General features: G+C 37.2%; 2 protein-coding genes across 2 annotated transcripts in view; one reads left to right on the top strand and one right to left on the bottom strand.

Moving 5' to 3' along the window:
• The window catches only part of PRTG (protogenin), a 136,157-nt gene that overhangs the window by 103,770 nt on the left and 15,553 nt on the right, over window positions 1-16,834 (top strand). The window contains exons 12-14 of the mRNA XM_079129883.1: window positions 14,258-14,353; window positions 14,961-15,147; window positions 16,028-16,155. Coding sequence (XP_078986009.1) covers window positions 14,258-14,353; window positions 14,961-15,147; window positions 16,028-16,155 — 411 coding nt within the window. The remainder of the gene's footprint in view (window positions 1-14,257; window positions 14,354-14,960; window positions 15,148-16,027; window positions 16,156-16,834) is intronic.
• Window positions 9,208-13,965, bottom strand: LOC306653696 (nibrin-like; the record flags this gene model as incomplete). Its single annotated transcript, XM_079126686.1, is given in 3 exon segments — window positions 9,208-10,002; window positions 10,004-11,044; window positions 13,953-13,965. Coding segments are annotated over 3 exon segments (1,623 nt in total). The 3' UTR covers window positions 9,208-9,433.

Raw genomic sequence — 16,834 nt, 5'->3', positions numbered from 1 at the left:
AATCATTCCTACTTCTGAATGCTTTTAGAGTTGTAACAAATCTCTTTGCAGCAGTTATTTCTATCTTGAAGCATTATGCTTATTTTTACTTTTGTCTTGGCTCCCTAATATACTGTTATCTAAACAAATTTGAGACCAACTGAAACTATGTCAGCTTTCTAATCTAACAGACAAAGAGACTAAGTTCCAGGAAACTGACTTTCACAGCTACACAACTAGTTAATCCAAGATTAAAATCCCAATCCCCAAGCCAGCTGTCTTTCCTACATTTATTTATTTAGCACTAAATGAGCATATACCAGGTACCAGATATTTTTCTAAACATTTTATAAAGTCATTTAATTCTTTTTTAAATAAGGGAACATGATTCAAATTCACGTAGTCTGATCCTTTAATTCCTATACCATCCTGCTATTCTTCATGAGAGGGCACCAGGGCTAGATGTATGGGAAGCTGATAGTGGGTATTTGGACCTTATCCAAAATGCTTAGAACCCAGAGTATTTTAGAATTTGGATTTGGGGTTTAAGGATGCTCTATCTGTATTGATATTTTTTCAGTTTATTATTATCATTTGATGATGATGATGTTATTATACCACTACACATTTATTAAATACTTTATGTGAGTAAATTGTTTTCTCCTTCCAACATTCATGAGGTAGATGCCAGTATTATCATCATGGCTATTTTATAGATTTTTATAACCAAGTCACAGAGAAAGAAAAATAACTTCCCCTTATTACCCAGTTGTGACCACTCTTGAATTGGAATCCATTCAAGCCTGGTTTAACATCTCAGTCCTTCATCACTGTGCTAGGCTGTCTCTTAGCTTTTTAGTAGTGCTGAGTCTTTAGGAAAGGACAGGTGGCAGAAACAATGCTTACCTTATGGTTTTTTGAAACTCATATGAAATATTTATATGTATGACACAGATCCAAGTCAGCCTTTCTTCCTTCTTACTACTTTGCATTTTATCAGAGTTTCATTTGGTAAAACTTAAGCAGCAGCTCTATTCCATGCATACCTGTTTTGGTTTGATTATCCAGCAGTTTCAGCTGGTATATCTGGGTATCTGCCTTCTTAATAGTGGAGTGTGGTCATTACTGTCTTTAGACACACAGATGCCATCTTGTGGTGGAGAGAAGAAATGCAAGTTTTTCAAGTAAAATACTGGAAGAAGGAGACCAGGAGTTTGTTACGTGGTCTTCAAGGATACATTGCAATGAAATGGCCACATTATATCAGAAATTTTAGTAGGTAACTAAAGAGGTGTCCATATACAGCTGGTGCACTGTTGTTAATTTCATTCAGTTAGAATGGAACTAAGCAGATTTTGGTGAATATAGCTTTTAAAAATTTCGGCATTTACTGAGAATCTCATTTTATTGGCTTTTATCTTTCTTGTTCTGAGTTATAGTTACTAAGAGCAATAAACACCTGGTTGTAAAAATGGGATGTAATTAACAGATTGGATTAATTTTTGTGTCCATCTGCTTACTGTTTTTTAATACTAGCCCTCAAACTCTTCCATATTTCACTTTAATGAAACAATTTACTGTTCTTCCATTAGGGAAGAAATTCATTAAGTTGTTTTCCAAAGCATTTATCATCATCAAGGCTGTTTCTTTGTTAGCAGATGGGAGATTATTAGATGAATACAGAAGATGTGGGTGAAGGTGGATTTGCCACATGTAATATGTTTGCCAAAACATCAAACATTCTTATTGGTCATAAACACAAAACACAGCCCTTTCAATTGTTTTATGTAAGTCAGACACACTTTGGGAACCTTTACCTGCCCTATGCACCATGGAATATTAATGAGGATAGAGAATAGAGCTCAGCTTCAGTGTTTGCTAATTTGCTGATATTCTGGACTCTAGGCCTTGTTTGTGTGAATAAATATCTTTGATATTCACAAGACTTAGCAAGATGATTCTCAAGTTTGTTAAGTGCATGATATTTTTGGTCTATTTTTTTGTTCTGCTGGGCAACTTTATTCATGTAATAATAGTTTTATGTGTTTACTAATTATAGGAACTGCACAAACTATTCAATAGGCATGATTTCATTTAATACTCTTGAAAATCTCTATAAGGGAGGTCCTGTTATATCTCCGTCTTCTAGATAAAAATAAATGAAGTTTAGAAGAGCAAGAAACTTGCTCAAGTCTAGTAAATAATGCATTTACTAGAAATATTCATTTATCAGTGAAATATTCATTTATCAGTATCCTTTAGTAGATGGAAATCCAATGCAAAAGTTGTGTCCTAATCCATGGGTCCTCCATGCAATACAAGACTTTTTGTAGACATTTGATCAGTGTTTATTTGGTACCTGTGAACTCTTTCTTGTTCAGTCAGACTCCTGAATCTGCTGCTTCTTTCCATGACTAATGCTCCAAGTTGGAATAGCTGGTGGTGAGAAGGAATCAGGAAAGAAGGAAGGTGAGGCAAGCTTTAGGCCAAAGTGTGACTCCTTAATAAAGAAGAGGCAAGTACATTGGACTAGAGACCACAGTCACTTTTATGTAAGCCAGCACTCCAGAGCTGGACTGATATGAATCAAAACATTTAGGATCATATGTGTGTTTTGTTTAAGCAGGTTTTACCCTAAATCCAAATACCATTTGTATGAGCCATCACCCCTAGGAACAGTAAAAATCGATCGATTTTTATGCCCCTTGTGTTGAGTTTTTAAGGAACTGGGACCAACTCTGCCCGACCTCTGTCTTTCTCCTCCTTCCTTTGCTGGGTTTTGAGGAAGCCTGCATTATTCTTTGTGGCTGCTTTCCTGACTCTGCTATTTTCCACCAAACCACATAGCCTAAGTCTGCTGAGTCTCATGTAACCCAGCACTACCTACGTGGCAGTGCTTAATTAACTCAAGAAGGGCTATCGCAGGCCTTCAGAACAGGTTCCCTGGGGTATTTCATGTGTTGATCCTGGTCTCTGCTTTGTCTCTTATGTGCAGAGAATCTGCAGAACTGTACGGTTTAAAACTTGTGCTACTTAGGTTCATTCTTTGTGCATTTACTTATACATAATATGTGGGTTCTAAAAGTTTCCGTTTCTTACTCTGTATTCTTAATTCTATTAATCATGTAAGTCTTCTCTTTTTCTTTCTAAACTGGTAACTCTCATTGCCTGATAATGCTCATCATAACTTAAGTATGATGGTCCCTGGTTCTTCTGTTAAATTTACAAATAGTATATAAAGTCATATTTCTAACAAATTGAAAAACAAGAATGAGCCAGGTTGTTGCAGGGTCTCTGGATTAACAAACCAAAATAATATAGTGTTTACAATCAGGGTTGTTTAAGGCTGAAGAGAAAGATGTGGCTACTCTGCATGGCAGACCCATGTGACCCATTACTGTTTTGCCTTTAACCATTTTGAATTATTTAACTTGAGATTGTTTTTATGGCATAATGAGTAACTCACACATGAACAAATGCAAATGGATTTTCCTTCTCTTTTATTTTTTCTATGTGGTATATCCTGTAATTTTTTTTTTTCTAGACTTATTCTGGTTTATGTAGTTGATTTTCCTCCTTGGTGGTTTGTCTTTTCCTGACCTCAGGTAAACCAGCATGGGAAAGAGCCTGGCACTGGAGTCTCCGGGGTACATGGATGGTTTCCACCTGGCCTCAGAAGTGCTGCTCTCCTTGTGTGGTGCTCGTATGAGTCTGGCCTAAGTGGGCAGCAGGCAGGTGCCAGGGCATTAAAGGAGCAACTCAGTTCTTTCATCTTTCAGACACATAAATTGCTTCTGTCTGATCAACAAAAAATGTTTTTAAAGTTTAGTGTATGCAGTTTATATTTTAAAGAGGATGAAGGGAAAGCTTGAAGACACCATTTTAGGACTAATACACACTAACCATTCCAGAAGTATTCATGCAGTGTTGACTGAGGTTGTTCGAAAAGTGAAAAAATGAATGATTTCTCCACCAATATTCACACTCTATCACAATCAGCTATCCATGTTTGGCTCTCTACAGAGAATGTGAGCTGCTTCAAGGGAGACTCTGCCTTCTTTCCTTGGCTGTACCTGCTACATGCCTGGCAGGATACTTTTTACTTTAAAAACACGCTAGAGAAATGTTTTTCAGAGTTGTACTGTGAATAAAGAACTAAGATGCAAAGAGCTAATTGAATCCCATTTGTACCAGTTCAGAGGGAGCATGTGTGATATTGAACCCAGGATCCAGTTGCCTGGAATGCACAGCAAAATGTTAGGAGTAAAGAAAGAAGAAATCAGATCCAAATTATGTAGTTATCAATCTATACCAAAACCTTTAGAATTTAAAAAAATTTTAGTGCTTACTTAGATACAATTTCATTCATGAAATCCAAATGTGAACATGTTTTCTGATAATTATAAGATGTTCAAACATATCTTGTTTTGAAATTTGTTAGAAGACAAACTTCCTTGTGATAAAGACATATGTGCTTGTGTAAACTCAAATGCCTGTACTTTGTCATAGAAATACCCACAAGTTCTTGGCTCAGCTTCGATGACCATAGACATTATCCTTAACACCAATGTACCATAGTTTATAAAACAGGACAGCACACACTTTGGAGTTTTGTGAACATCAAATAAGACATTATATTTAAAGGATTTTTTCTCCTGTAAGATAGTCAAATGTTATTAGTTTTCCTGCATTCTATCTAGTACTGAAATCTTCTAAGTTGTAGAAATTTTTCTTCTTGTGATTTTAATTTTATCAAAACAAGTAGAAACGAAAATGTTGTATTTTAGGATTTTTACCAGGGATTAAACTCAGGGGCACTCAACCACTGAGACACATCCCCAGCCCTGTTTCGTATTTTTTTAGAGACAGTCTCACTGATTTGCTTACTGCCTTAGACTCCCACGCCACTGGGATTAGTCATGTGCCACCACACCCAGCTATTTTAGGACATTATTTTAAGGTCTTTTAATACTAAATATTATAATACTTTTATCAGCTTCTAAAATGTTTATTCACATTCTTAAATTACTTTGAAAAGCTTTATAAAACTTACATTTTACTTTTGAAGTTTTATTTATTTTTCTTAATTTATTTTTATTGTAAACAAATGGGATACATGTTGTTTCTATTTGTACATGGAATAACAGCATCCATTTGCATATTCATAAATTTACATAGAGTAATGATGTTTGATTCATTCCATTATTTTTTCCTTCCCCCCCACCCCCCCACCTCTCTTTTCCCTCTATACAGTCCCTCCTTCCTCCATTCTTGTCCCACTCCCACTCCCCATTAAGTGTCATCATCCACTTATCAGTGAGATCATTCCTCTTTTGGATTTTTGAGATTGGCTTATCTCACTTAACATGATATTCTCCAATTTCATCCATTTGCCTGCAAATACCATAATTTTATTATTCTTTATAGCTGAGTAATATTCCATTGTGTGTGTGTGTGTATATATATATATATATATATACACCACAGTTTCTTTATCCATTCATCAATTGAAGGGCATCTAGGTTGGTTCCATAGTCTGGCTATTGTGAATTGAGCAGCTATGAACATTGATGTGGCTGTATCTCTGTAGTGTGCTGATTTTAAGTCCTTTGGGTGTAGGCTGAGGAGTGGGATAGCTGGGTCAAATGGTAGGTCCATTCCAAGTTTTCTAAGGAATCTCCACACTGCTTTCCAGAGTGGCTGCACTAATTTGCAGTCCCACCAGCAATGTATGAGTGTACCTTTTTCCCCACATCCTCTCCAACACCTATTGTTGCTTGTGTTCTTGATAATCGCCATTCTAATTGGGGTGAGATGGAATCTTAGTGTAGTTTTGATTTCCATTTATCTTATTACTAAAGATGTTGAACATTTTTTCATATATCTGTTGATTGCTTGTACATCTTCTGTGAAGTGTCTGTTCATTTCCTTAGCCCATTTGTTGATTGGATTATTTGTATTCTGGGTGTAGAGTTTTTTGAGTTCTTTATATATTCTGGAAATTAGGGCTCTATCTGAAGTATGAGAGGCAAAGATATTCTCCCACTCTGTAGGCTCTCTCTTCACATTGCTGATAGTTTCCTTTGCTGAGAGAAAGCTATTTAGTTTGAATCTATCCCAGTTATTGATTCTTGCTTTTATTTCTTGTGCTATGGGAGTCCTGTTAAGGAAGTCTGATCCTAAGCCAACAAGGTGAAGATTTGGACCTACTTTTTCTTCTATAAGATTCAGGGTCTCTGGTCTGATTTCAAGGTCCTTGATCCATTGTGAGTTGAGTTTTGTACAGGGTGAGAGATAGGGGTTTAGTTTCATTCTGTTGCATATGGATTTCCAGTTTTCCCAGCACCATTTGTTGAAGAGGCTATCTTTTCTCCATTGCATATTTTTGGCACCTTTGTCTAGTATGAGAAAATTGTATTTATTTGGGTTTGTGTCCATGTCCTCTATTCTGTACCATTGATCTACCTGTCTATTTTGGTGCCAATACCATGCTGTTTTTGTTACTATTGCTTTGTAGTATAGTTGAAGTTCTGGTATTTCGATACCCCCCGTTTCATTTTTCCTGCTAAGGATTGCTTTAGCTATTCTGGGTTTCTTCTTCTTCCAGATGAATTTCATGATTGCTTGCTCTATTTCTGTGAGGTATGTCATTGAGATTTTAATTGGAATTGCATTGAATCTGTATAGCACTTTTGGAAGTATGGCCATTTTGACAATATTAATTCTGCCTATCCAAGAACATGGGAGATCTTTCCATCTTCTAAGGTCTTCCTTAATTTCTTTCTTCAGTGTTTTGTAGTTTTCATTGTAGAGATCTTTTACCTCTTTGGTTAGATTGATACCCAAGTTTTTTTTTTTTTTTTTGAGGCTATTGCAAATAGAGTTGTTTTCCTCATTTCCCTTTTAGCTGTTTCATCGCTTGCATATAAAAATGCTGTAGATTTATGCGTGTTGATTTTATAGCCTGCTGTTTTGCTGAATTCATTGATGAGGTCTAGAAGTTTTCTGGAGGAGGTTTTTGGATCCTCTAAATATAGAATCATGTCATCTGCAAATAGTGACAGCTTAAGTTCCTCTTTTCCTATTTGTATCCCTTTAATTTCTTTAGTCTGCCTAATTGCGCTGGCTAGAGTTTTGAGGACAATGTTGAATAGAAGTGGTGAAAGAGGACATCCCTGCCTTGTTCCTGTTTTTAAAGGGAATGGTTTCAGTTTTTCTCCATTAAGAATGATGTTGGCCATGGGCTTAGCATAAATAGCCTTTACAATGTTCAGGTGTGTTCCTACTATCCCTATTTTTTCTAGTGTTTTCAGCATGAAGGGGTGTTGTATATTGTCAAATGCTTTTTCTGCGTCATTTGAAATAACCATATGATTCTTATCCTTAAGTCTGTTGACATGATGGATTACGTTTATTGATTTACGGATGTTAAACCATCCTTGCATTCCAGGGATGAACCCCACTTGATCGTGATGCACAATTTTCTTAATATGTTTTTGGATGAGGTTTGCCAATATTTTGTTAAGGATCTTTGCATCATTCATCAAGGATATTGGTCTAAAATTTTCTTTCCTTGATGTGTCTTTTCCTGGTTTGGGTATGAGGGTGATATTAGCTTCATAGAATGAGTTCGGTAGGGTACCCTCCTTTTCTATTTCCTGGAATACTTTGAGAAGTATTGGAATGAGTTCTTCTTTGAAGGTCTTGTAGAACTCGGCTGAGAATCCGTCTGGTCCTGGGCTTTTCTTGGATGGTAGATTTTTAATGGCTTCTTCTATTTCATTGCTTGATATTGATCTGTTTAAATCGTGTATGTCCTCCTGGTTCAGTGTGGGAGGAGCATATGTCTCTAGAAATTTGTCAATGTCTTCGGTACTTTCTATTTTGTTGGAATACAAATTTTCAAAGTGGCTTTTCATTACGTTCTGTATCTCAGTGGTGTCTGTTGTGATATTTCCTTTTGCATCATGTATTTTAGTAATTTGAGTCTTCTCTCTCCTTCTCTTTGTTAGTGTGGCTAAGGGTTTATCTATTTTGTTTACTTTCTCAAAGAACCAACTTTTTGTTATGTCAAATTTTTGAATAGTTTCTTTTGTTTCAATTTCATTGATTTCAGCTCTGATTTTAATGATTTCCTGTCTTCTACTACTTTTGCTGTTATTCTGTTCTTCTTTTTCTAGGGCTTTGAGCTGTAATGTTAGGTCATTTAATTGTTGACTTTTCATTCTTTTCGGGAATGCGCTCCATGCAATGAATTTTCCTCTTAGTACCACTTTCATAGTGTCCCAGAGATTTTGATATGTTGTATCATCATTCTCATTGACCTCTAAGAATTTTTTAATCTCCTCCCTGATGTTTTTTGTTATCCATGTTTCATTCAATAGCATATTATTTAGTCTCCAAGTGTTCGAGTAATTTCCTTTTATTACTTTGTCATTGATTTCTACTCTCAGTCCATTATGATCTGATAGAACACAAGGCAGTATCTCTATTATTTTGCATTTCCTAAGGGCTGCTTTGTGGCATAACATATGGTCTATTTTCGAGAAGGTTCCATGTGCTGCTGAGAAGAAAGTGAATCTGCTTGTTGATGGATGGAATATTCTACATATGTCTATTAAGTCTAGGTTTATTGATTGTGTTATTGAGTTCTATGGTTTCTTTGGTTGGATTTTGTTTGGAAGATCTATCTAGTGGTGACAGCGGTGCGTTAAAGTCGCCCAGAATTATTGTGTTGTGGTCTATATGATTCTTGAAATTGAGAAGGATTTGTTTAATGTACAGGGATGCACCATTGTTTGGGGCATAAATATTTACTATCGTTATGTCTTCCTGATTTATGGTTCCCGTAAGCAGTATGAAATGTCCTCCTTTATCCCTTCTGACTAACTTTGGCTTGAAGTCCACTTTATCTGATATAAGGATGGAAACCCCCACTCTTTTACTGGGTCCATGTGCGTGGTAGGTTTTTTCCCATCCTTTCACCTTTAGTCTGTGGATGTCTTTTTCTATGAGATGAGTCTCTTGCAGGCAGCATATTGTTGGGTCTTTCTTTTTAATCCATTCTGCCAGTCTATGTCTTTTGATTGATGAGTTTAAGCCATTAACGTTCAGGGTTATTATTGAGAAATGATTTGTATTCCCAGTCATTTGGCTTATCTTTGGTTTTTTTTTTTTTTTTTTTTTTTTTTTTTTTTTTTTTTTAAATAGAAAAAAATTTATCATGAGATATGAGATGGCAAAAGCATGAAAACAGAACAAACAATATTCATTACCACACACAACAAATGGAGTTCTGGGCACTTTAATAAATTTAGGACATGGAGTACTTGTGATTGAAATCTCTGCTATATGCTATTTCATATATCTCTGTTAGGATGGACGCAAATGATTGTTAGGAAAAGTGTGTCCACAGCTTCCTTTTAAAATTCTCAGTTATCTTCTCCTTTTTACATTAGGATTGTATCTCCATTTCCTGCCTCAGCCAATCTTCTAATTCTGTATTCTTTCGAGCATGGTGAGCTATCAGATCTGATCCTCCAATGATATGTGGAAGCTTTCCTGTTCCAGGAAATGTGACCTTTTTGAATTTCTTGAAATTCTTTATTTGACCATAATCATTATTTACCACACATGGATTTCTGCAAGTGGAGTTATTAACCACCAGTGATCTAAATTCAGTCAGTAACACCTTTCTTGGAAGCATCTCACTTTTGTCCTGAAAGTCATCACTGTTCTCTTCTTTAGTCGACCACAGTGATTCTTCGTTGAGCTCATGTTTCTTCCCAATTTCATTTTCTTGAGATATTTTGCTACTTTCTGGTATTGTTTCATTATTAGAATTAGTATTTGTTTCTATTTCCATCCTTGGCTTCTTTCTTATATTGAACTCTTCCTCTTGTTTTTGAACTTTCACTTCAATTTCTAACTCAGGTTTCATATTCTTGAGTAACTCTTTTGATATTTCATCTTCTATGGACAAATCATCTATTTCTTTTCTTTTTATTGATCTAAGGTTTTCTTTTTTTGGCAGATGGTTGAAAGTAGTTTTTGATGGAGTTTGTCTGCTGCTGTTGAGAAGACTGATCTCTACTTTTATTTACACCTGGGAATTTGGTTGGTGAAAGCTGATAGTTTGGAACTTTTTTCCTAACCAAAGTATTTGATACTATGTTGTTATTACTGAAGCTTGTTTTGGAGGGTTCCTGTACAGTTTCTTTTTGTTCCATCCTGGAGATACTTATTTCTTTTGAATTTTCACTCAAAAACATACATGTATCTGCTTGCTCTGATTCTGTGTCAGCTACGCATGTTGTAGTATTCATGGAAGCCTTTGGCATTAGTTTTTTATTGACTGATAAACCTTGTGAAAGGCTGGGTCCTGGAGTTGTCGTCTTTAATCCTATATTGGGCTGGCCCTGAGGATCACAGTAATTCTCTGTAGTCATGAAAATAACTGCCAATCCAATTTCTGCTTCAGGAATAGGTCTAAGACCTTGCCTTTGGAGCATATCCATAATTGAATGGACCCATTTTTTCTGAGAGTCAGGAATTAAGATCTGTGTATTTGTTATTCCTATATCAACAACACAAATTCCAGGAGCTGAAAAGAAACTATCTTCTTCTTCATTTCCTTCTGTTATCAACCTAGCTTCTCCACCTCCAAAAATGACTGCTGAACTTAATTTCTTATGCTGTTTGGCACTTAAAAATACAAATGTTTTTCCTTTGAAGATTTGTTTTCTCTCCTGTCGTCCTGATAGATCAATATTTTTACTTCCAATAGTTGGTTCATCAATAGGTGGGTAAAAACTTTCAATTTGTGGAGGCTGTTTCTTGGACTGAACTGCTTTGAGAAATTCAGTAAAATACTCTGGCTTTACAATTGGCCGTCCACAAATGAGTGCACATATTGTCTGGGGCAGGGCCCGCAGCGGGAACCAGCTTCCACATGGGTCCGGCTCCTCAGGACCCGGGCGGACCACCGGCCGCGTCGCAGGGGATAGCCGACGTGCACGCGGTCCCAGCGCCTGCAATGCGCGGGAACCCGAGGACGTGCGCTTATCTTTGGTTTTTAAGTTGGCTTGGTTTCTCCTTTGAGTGGTTTTTCTCTAAGGTAGTTCCTCCCTTTGCTGACCTCCATTGTTGTTTTTCATTTCCTCCTCATGGAATATTTTGTTGAGAACATTCTGTAGTGCAGGCTTTCTATTTGTAAATTCTTTTAACTTTTGTTTATCATGGAAGGATTTTATTTCATCTTCAAATCTGAAGGTTAGCTTTGCTGGGTATAGGATTCTTGGTTGGCAACCATGTTCTTTCAGAGCTTGAAATATGTTGGTGCAGGCCCTTCTAGCTTTTAGAGTCTGGGTTGAGAAGTCGGCTGCTATCCATATTGGTCTCCCCCTATATGTAATCTCATGCTTTTCTCTCACGGCCTTCAAAATCCTATCTTTATTTTGAATGTTAGGCATTTTCATTATAATGTGTCTTGGTGTGGATCTGTTGTGATTCTGTGCATTTGGTGTTCTGTAAGCCTCTTGTATTTGATTTTCCATTTCATTCTTCAGGCTTGGGAAATTTTCTGATATTATTTCATTGAATGGGTTGTTTATACCTTTGGTTTGTATCTCTGTGCCTTACTCAATCCCAATAATTCTTAAATTTGGTCTTTTCATGATGTTCCATAGTTCTTAGAGATTCTGTTCATGATTTCTTACCATCTTCTCTGGGCCCCTTTATTTTCAAGATTAAATATTTTGTCCTCATTGTCTGAGGTTCTGTCTTCCAAGTGGTCTCGTCTGTTGGTGATGCTTTCCATTGAGTTTTTAATTTGGTTTATTGTCTCCTTCATTTCAAGGATTTCCGTTTGGTTTCTTTTGAGAATCTCTATCTCTTTGTTGAAATGATCTTTTGCTTCCTGCAGGTGCTCTTTCAGCTTATTGGTATTATCATTTATTGCCTGCATTTGCTCTCTTATCTCATCCTTTGCTTCATGAATCATCTTAATCATGTATAATCTGAAGTCCTTTTCTGACATTTCTTCTAACATACTGTCATTGGATTCTATTACTATAGAATCTAGATTTGTTTGGATCATTTTCTTCCCTTGTTTTTTCATGTTGTTCATGTATCTTCCCCTCTAGCGCTGCAAATCTGGGGTATTGCAGATTTCCCCCTATAGGCTTATAGTGGCCCTATAGGTTTCCAAAACCCTTTCTTTAAGGGGAGATCATTATTAGCAGTGCCCAAATCAGACACTGTGCAATCCTAGACCAAATAGCCCCTATGGGGACAATCACATCATGTAAATAAGGGAGAAAGCGACTCTGAGGGAACAAGTAAACAGAAGGAAAAGAAAGCAAGAAAGGTAAATAAATAAAAACTTAAAATTTTTTTTAAAAAAAGAGAAAAAAGAAAATCTACTGTATAATAGTCATATACTAATCAAACCTCCCAGTGTTCAGTAGCCTGATGTATAAGAGGTACCTGACAATGAGCTTCAAGCCTCCAGCAGGCGTCTCAGGATGGGATTTGCCCCACCAGAAGATTGGAGCTCCAGCTTCCAGGATTATCCAAGATGGCTGCTCTGGCTTCCAAATGTGTTGGCAAATGGGGAGCTGCAGCTCAGGGGTGGACGTGGTCAGCTGGAGGTCCAGGAGACAGGATGCAGTTGGTCCGGCAATGGTCCTGGAGGTCGGGTGTGTTTGGTGTGGTTGTGGGATCCAGGAGGCCGGGTGCAATCAGTTGGTCTGGGTTCCAGGTGATAGGGCACAGTCAGTTGGTCTGGGGGTCCTGACGGCAGGGAGCAGTCAGTTGATGTGAGGGCCCCAGAGGCAGGGAGTGATCGGTCGGGCTGAGGGATCCTGGAGACGGGACTCAGTCAGTCAGGCCAGGGGTCCTACAGGGCCTGGCTGTTGTCTCAAAATGGTGGCTGCCACGTGTAATCAAACCTGCAGGTACTGTAACAGTGAACTTCCAGGCAGCAGCAGGCAGCTGGTTCTCCACTGGTGGTCTGTGGTCAGTCTGCTGGCAGCTGTCAGACGATTGGGAGGTGAACTTCGAGCGTTGGGTGATGGATAGGGGTAAGGCAGGCGATGGACAGGCGAGAGGCAGGCAAATGGCAGATGATAGATGCCTGACAATGAGCAATCTGCTCTCAAAAAAGGCGTCGATATGTTGGCAGATTGCAGGTGATCACAGCAGACAAATGGGGTAAAGAGCAGGGGATCGATAAGCAGCAAAAACTGCCTCACCGAAAAACAGATATCCTCTGCTTGAATCTGGCGTTGCCTCCCTCCCAAGGAACGCAGCCTCCCTCTAGACCACCATCTTGGATTCCTGAAGTTTTAAGTGTTTGAATTCACTCTAGTATTTTTATTAAGTATTTTCTTACACTGAAAATATATATCTATTAAGAATTTTTAAATAAAATGTTGAATTTATTTGCGTTTGGTCAATAAGAGACATACATAGTATGTATTTAATTAGAATAAATTTAGTATTTAATTTTGCATTAAATACTTTGTAGTTAAATGTTATTACAATTACTTTAAGAATATTTATATTATTAACCTTCTTGAATATTTTAGAAAGCGTTTCAGTTAAAAATTATAAATGTTATCTCCCCAAAGCCATGAAAAAATGGTTTTAAGGTACATGACTTGGATTTCAGTTTTAGTATTGCAGTAGTTAACAGGCACCAGTAGAGGGAGCTCCAACTTATCGTTCTTGAATTTACCTCTAGACTTGAAAATGTAATTTGTTAAAATGTTACACTTAAGACAAACTTAAATCTTGAAAGACACTAGCTACCTAAGTTCTCAAAGGTACTTAAAGATGTCATTTGTAATTTAAGTTAACACTGAGGGAGAAAACAATCTCACTTTGATTTCTGTGCTTTTAGGTAAACTACCCTCAAGTATAACTGCCAAAAACAAAACTTCTTCACAGTTATAACTTCTTTATAATATAACCTCCTGTGGTCATTTGAGCAGAAAGATGGAGGGGAAGTGGGGAGGATGTAATTATTTGAAATTACATTAAGTACAGTAAAGTCTGAGGTGTCAGGTAGATAGTCACAGTAGCAGTGCCATACTAAGTAAATTACTGAGTCATGCCATGTATGCCATGCCATGGGAAAAGAAGAAAAATTTCATTTTCCTTAGAAATTTCATGCATTGAGAAGGTTTTCAAACTAAAAGCTAGAAAGGCTCTGTCTAGAACATTTCCTCATATCTAGAGGGCTGGTCCTGACAGTTATGTGTTGGTTTCTCTGTAGACCCTAGAAGAAAATATCACGTGAGGCTGCTGGCTTACAACAACATAGAAGATGGCTACCAGGCTGACCAGACTGTCAGCACACCCGGATGCGTGTGTACGTGAGAGTTGTGGTGGTTGTTCACCCTCCTTGTTCTCTTCCTTCTTGAAATTTCATTCTCATTACTAACTGGAAGCCTTGGTGGTTTACTTTATATCCCTCATGCTGCCTCACACAGTATCTTGAGCAAGTAGGTGCTCAGTAAATATTTGTGAGATCTTTAAATTATATGTACCTATGTTAATTTTGCAAGGAAAAATCTGTTAGAAATGTAACAGAAAAATAACCACTGGGAAAAATAACCACTGAAAACCTACCTACTGAATTTTCTTTTGTCTGCTTTCAGCTTGAGGCTAATGGTTGCTCTCCAATTATTATTCTGTTTTATTGGTACTAAAAAGGATGCTGTATTTTCTTAATGTCCTTGGCTAGTAACTCAACTTCACTGTGCTTTTGTTTTCCTGTCTGTTACCTATTGACAGTATTTGACTCCTTACCTAACTCATAGAAGAGTTGTTTAGGTTTGGGTGATATACCTCCAGACCATGAGTTTCTGGTGGAAAAATGACCTAAAATCAGCTTACACAGTGGGATATTCTGATTTTTACCACTTTCTACATTAAACTTTATGTCATGCCGTGAATGAATGTTATCTTTTCAATAGCTGTTCGAGATCGCATGGTCCCTCCTCCACCACCACCTCACCATCTGTATGCCAAGGCCAACAGCTCATCTTCCATCTTTCTGCACTGGAGGAGGCCTGCGTTCACCACTGCACAAATCATTAACTACACCATCCGCTGTAACCCTGTCGGCCTGCAGAATGCCTCTTTGGTTCTGTACCTGCAAACGTACGTAGCTTCTGTTAATGGAGGGTTCCTTTGCCTTGCTCTCCCCTCATGCATGCTTTTCACTGTCTTGGGCCCAGCTGGGACTTCAGCTGTGCACACGTACCTTCCAAAATAGCTGGGAGTTTTACCTCCCAGTTTTTACCATATTTAGTACTGAAAACTGTACTTTTTAAAGTTGATTTACGTGTGATTTAAAAAAAAATCAGCAACATGATTAAGGAAGAAGTGATTATTATTTTCAAGTAACTAAACTCAGCACGTTTAAAGAAAAAAAAACAAAGGAACATTTGAACATTGGCATCAAAAAATAGGGCTGTCATTCTGTTTTTGTAGGTTAAGTTACAAAAGTGATCATCATGATGCTTTGATTTTTTTGGAGGGGATGGAGTATTGGGGATTGAACCCAGGGATGCTTTTACCACTAACTACATCCCTGGTCCCTTTTATTTTTTTTTATTTTATGACAGGAACTCACTAACTTGCTAAGGCTGACCTATAACTTTAGATCCTCCTGCTTCTGCCGCCTGAGTTGCTGGAGTTATGGGCATGTACCACCATGCTCAGTGTCATCATGATGCTTTGAAAAAATGAGTGGGCCTCCAGTATTTCCAGGAAGTCCCCTTGAATTGGGACATTTCTATAAAGTTAATTTTCTGGTTTCTTCTGAGAGAGGCAACTTGTAGGGTTATTTCTATAGAATAATGCTAAATATAGTATTTAATAGATTAGGTTGCACTCTTACGGTCTAAAAATATGTTTAAAGAAAGTGAGCTCATGAGTAATGATAGTATGTTCTATCTACCTATTAATTAGAAAAACGGATAGTCTTTTAGAAACAATGGGCTGCTGACATTAACAACTTCATTACTGTTTATTTTAGTTCAGAGACTCACATGTTGGTTCAAGGTCTAGAACCAAACACCAAATATGAATTTGCTGTTCGATTGCATGTGGATCAGCTTTCCAGTCCCTGGAGCCCTGTAGTCTATCATTCCACACTTCCAGAAGGTATAGAAAACAGTTTTATTCTGGGTTTTATCTTCAAAAAATATTTTAAGGAAATTTTTAGAAATACATATATCATTTTGAGAAAGATAGTACTCTGGTTGCCACTTACACACAAATAATTGAAAATGGAAGTCAGTGAATAATGGTATTTGTTAATGCTCATAGGAACCCACATTGGAATCTGTTTCTAGGAGCTCAAAGCTATGCACAATGAATATACTTGATTGAGTGTGAGTTCTCAGGAACATTTATGACTCTAACTGAGATATAACATGATTTTAGGTCTGGTTTCCTTTTCTCCAGAATGAGGATGAACTACTAGATGATCTAGAAGGAGTGTTTCTGCTCTATTTTAATTATGTTAAAAGAGAGCAAGAAACATGTATGTCAGTGAACACTGGTTGTTGTTGATTTGGTTTTGGTATTATTCCATAGGAAATATGGGCCCCAAACCAGCTATTCACAAGTTTAGCTCATATTAAACTTGGAGTCAACTAAAATTCCAAGATCTTACTACTTTCACTGTTATAAATTATTAGACTTCAGTCTTTTCTTTAAATTCACTGGTTTATACCATGTTGGGGAAATAAATGTTTTGGCCTCAGAAGCACTTTCTTCAAAGTTCTCCTAGATCAGATTAAGTCATGGTTCTGTACGTGTTAGTAGGAACCACAGTTCA

This window comes from Sciurus vulgaris (assembly GCF_902686455.1).
Source record: "Sciurus vulgaris genome assembly, chromosome: 2".
NCBI lineage: Eukaryota > Metazoa > Chordata > Mammalia > Rodentia > Sciuridae > Sciurus > Sciurus vulgaris.
Note: the sequence above shows the minus strand (reverse complement) of the source record. Positions and strands in the feature narration are given on the sequence as shown.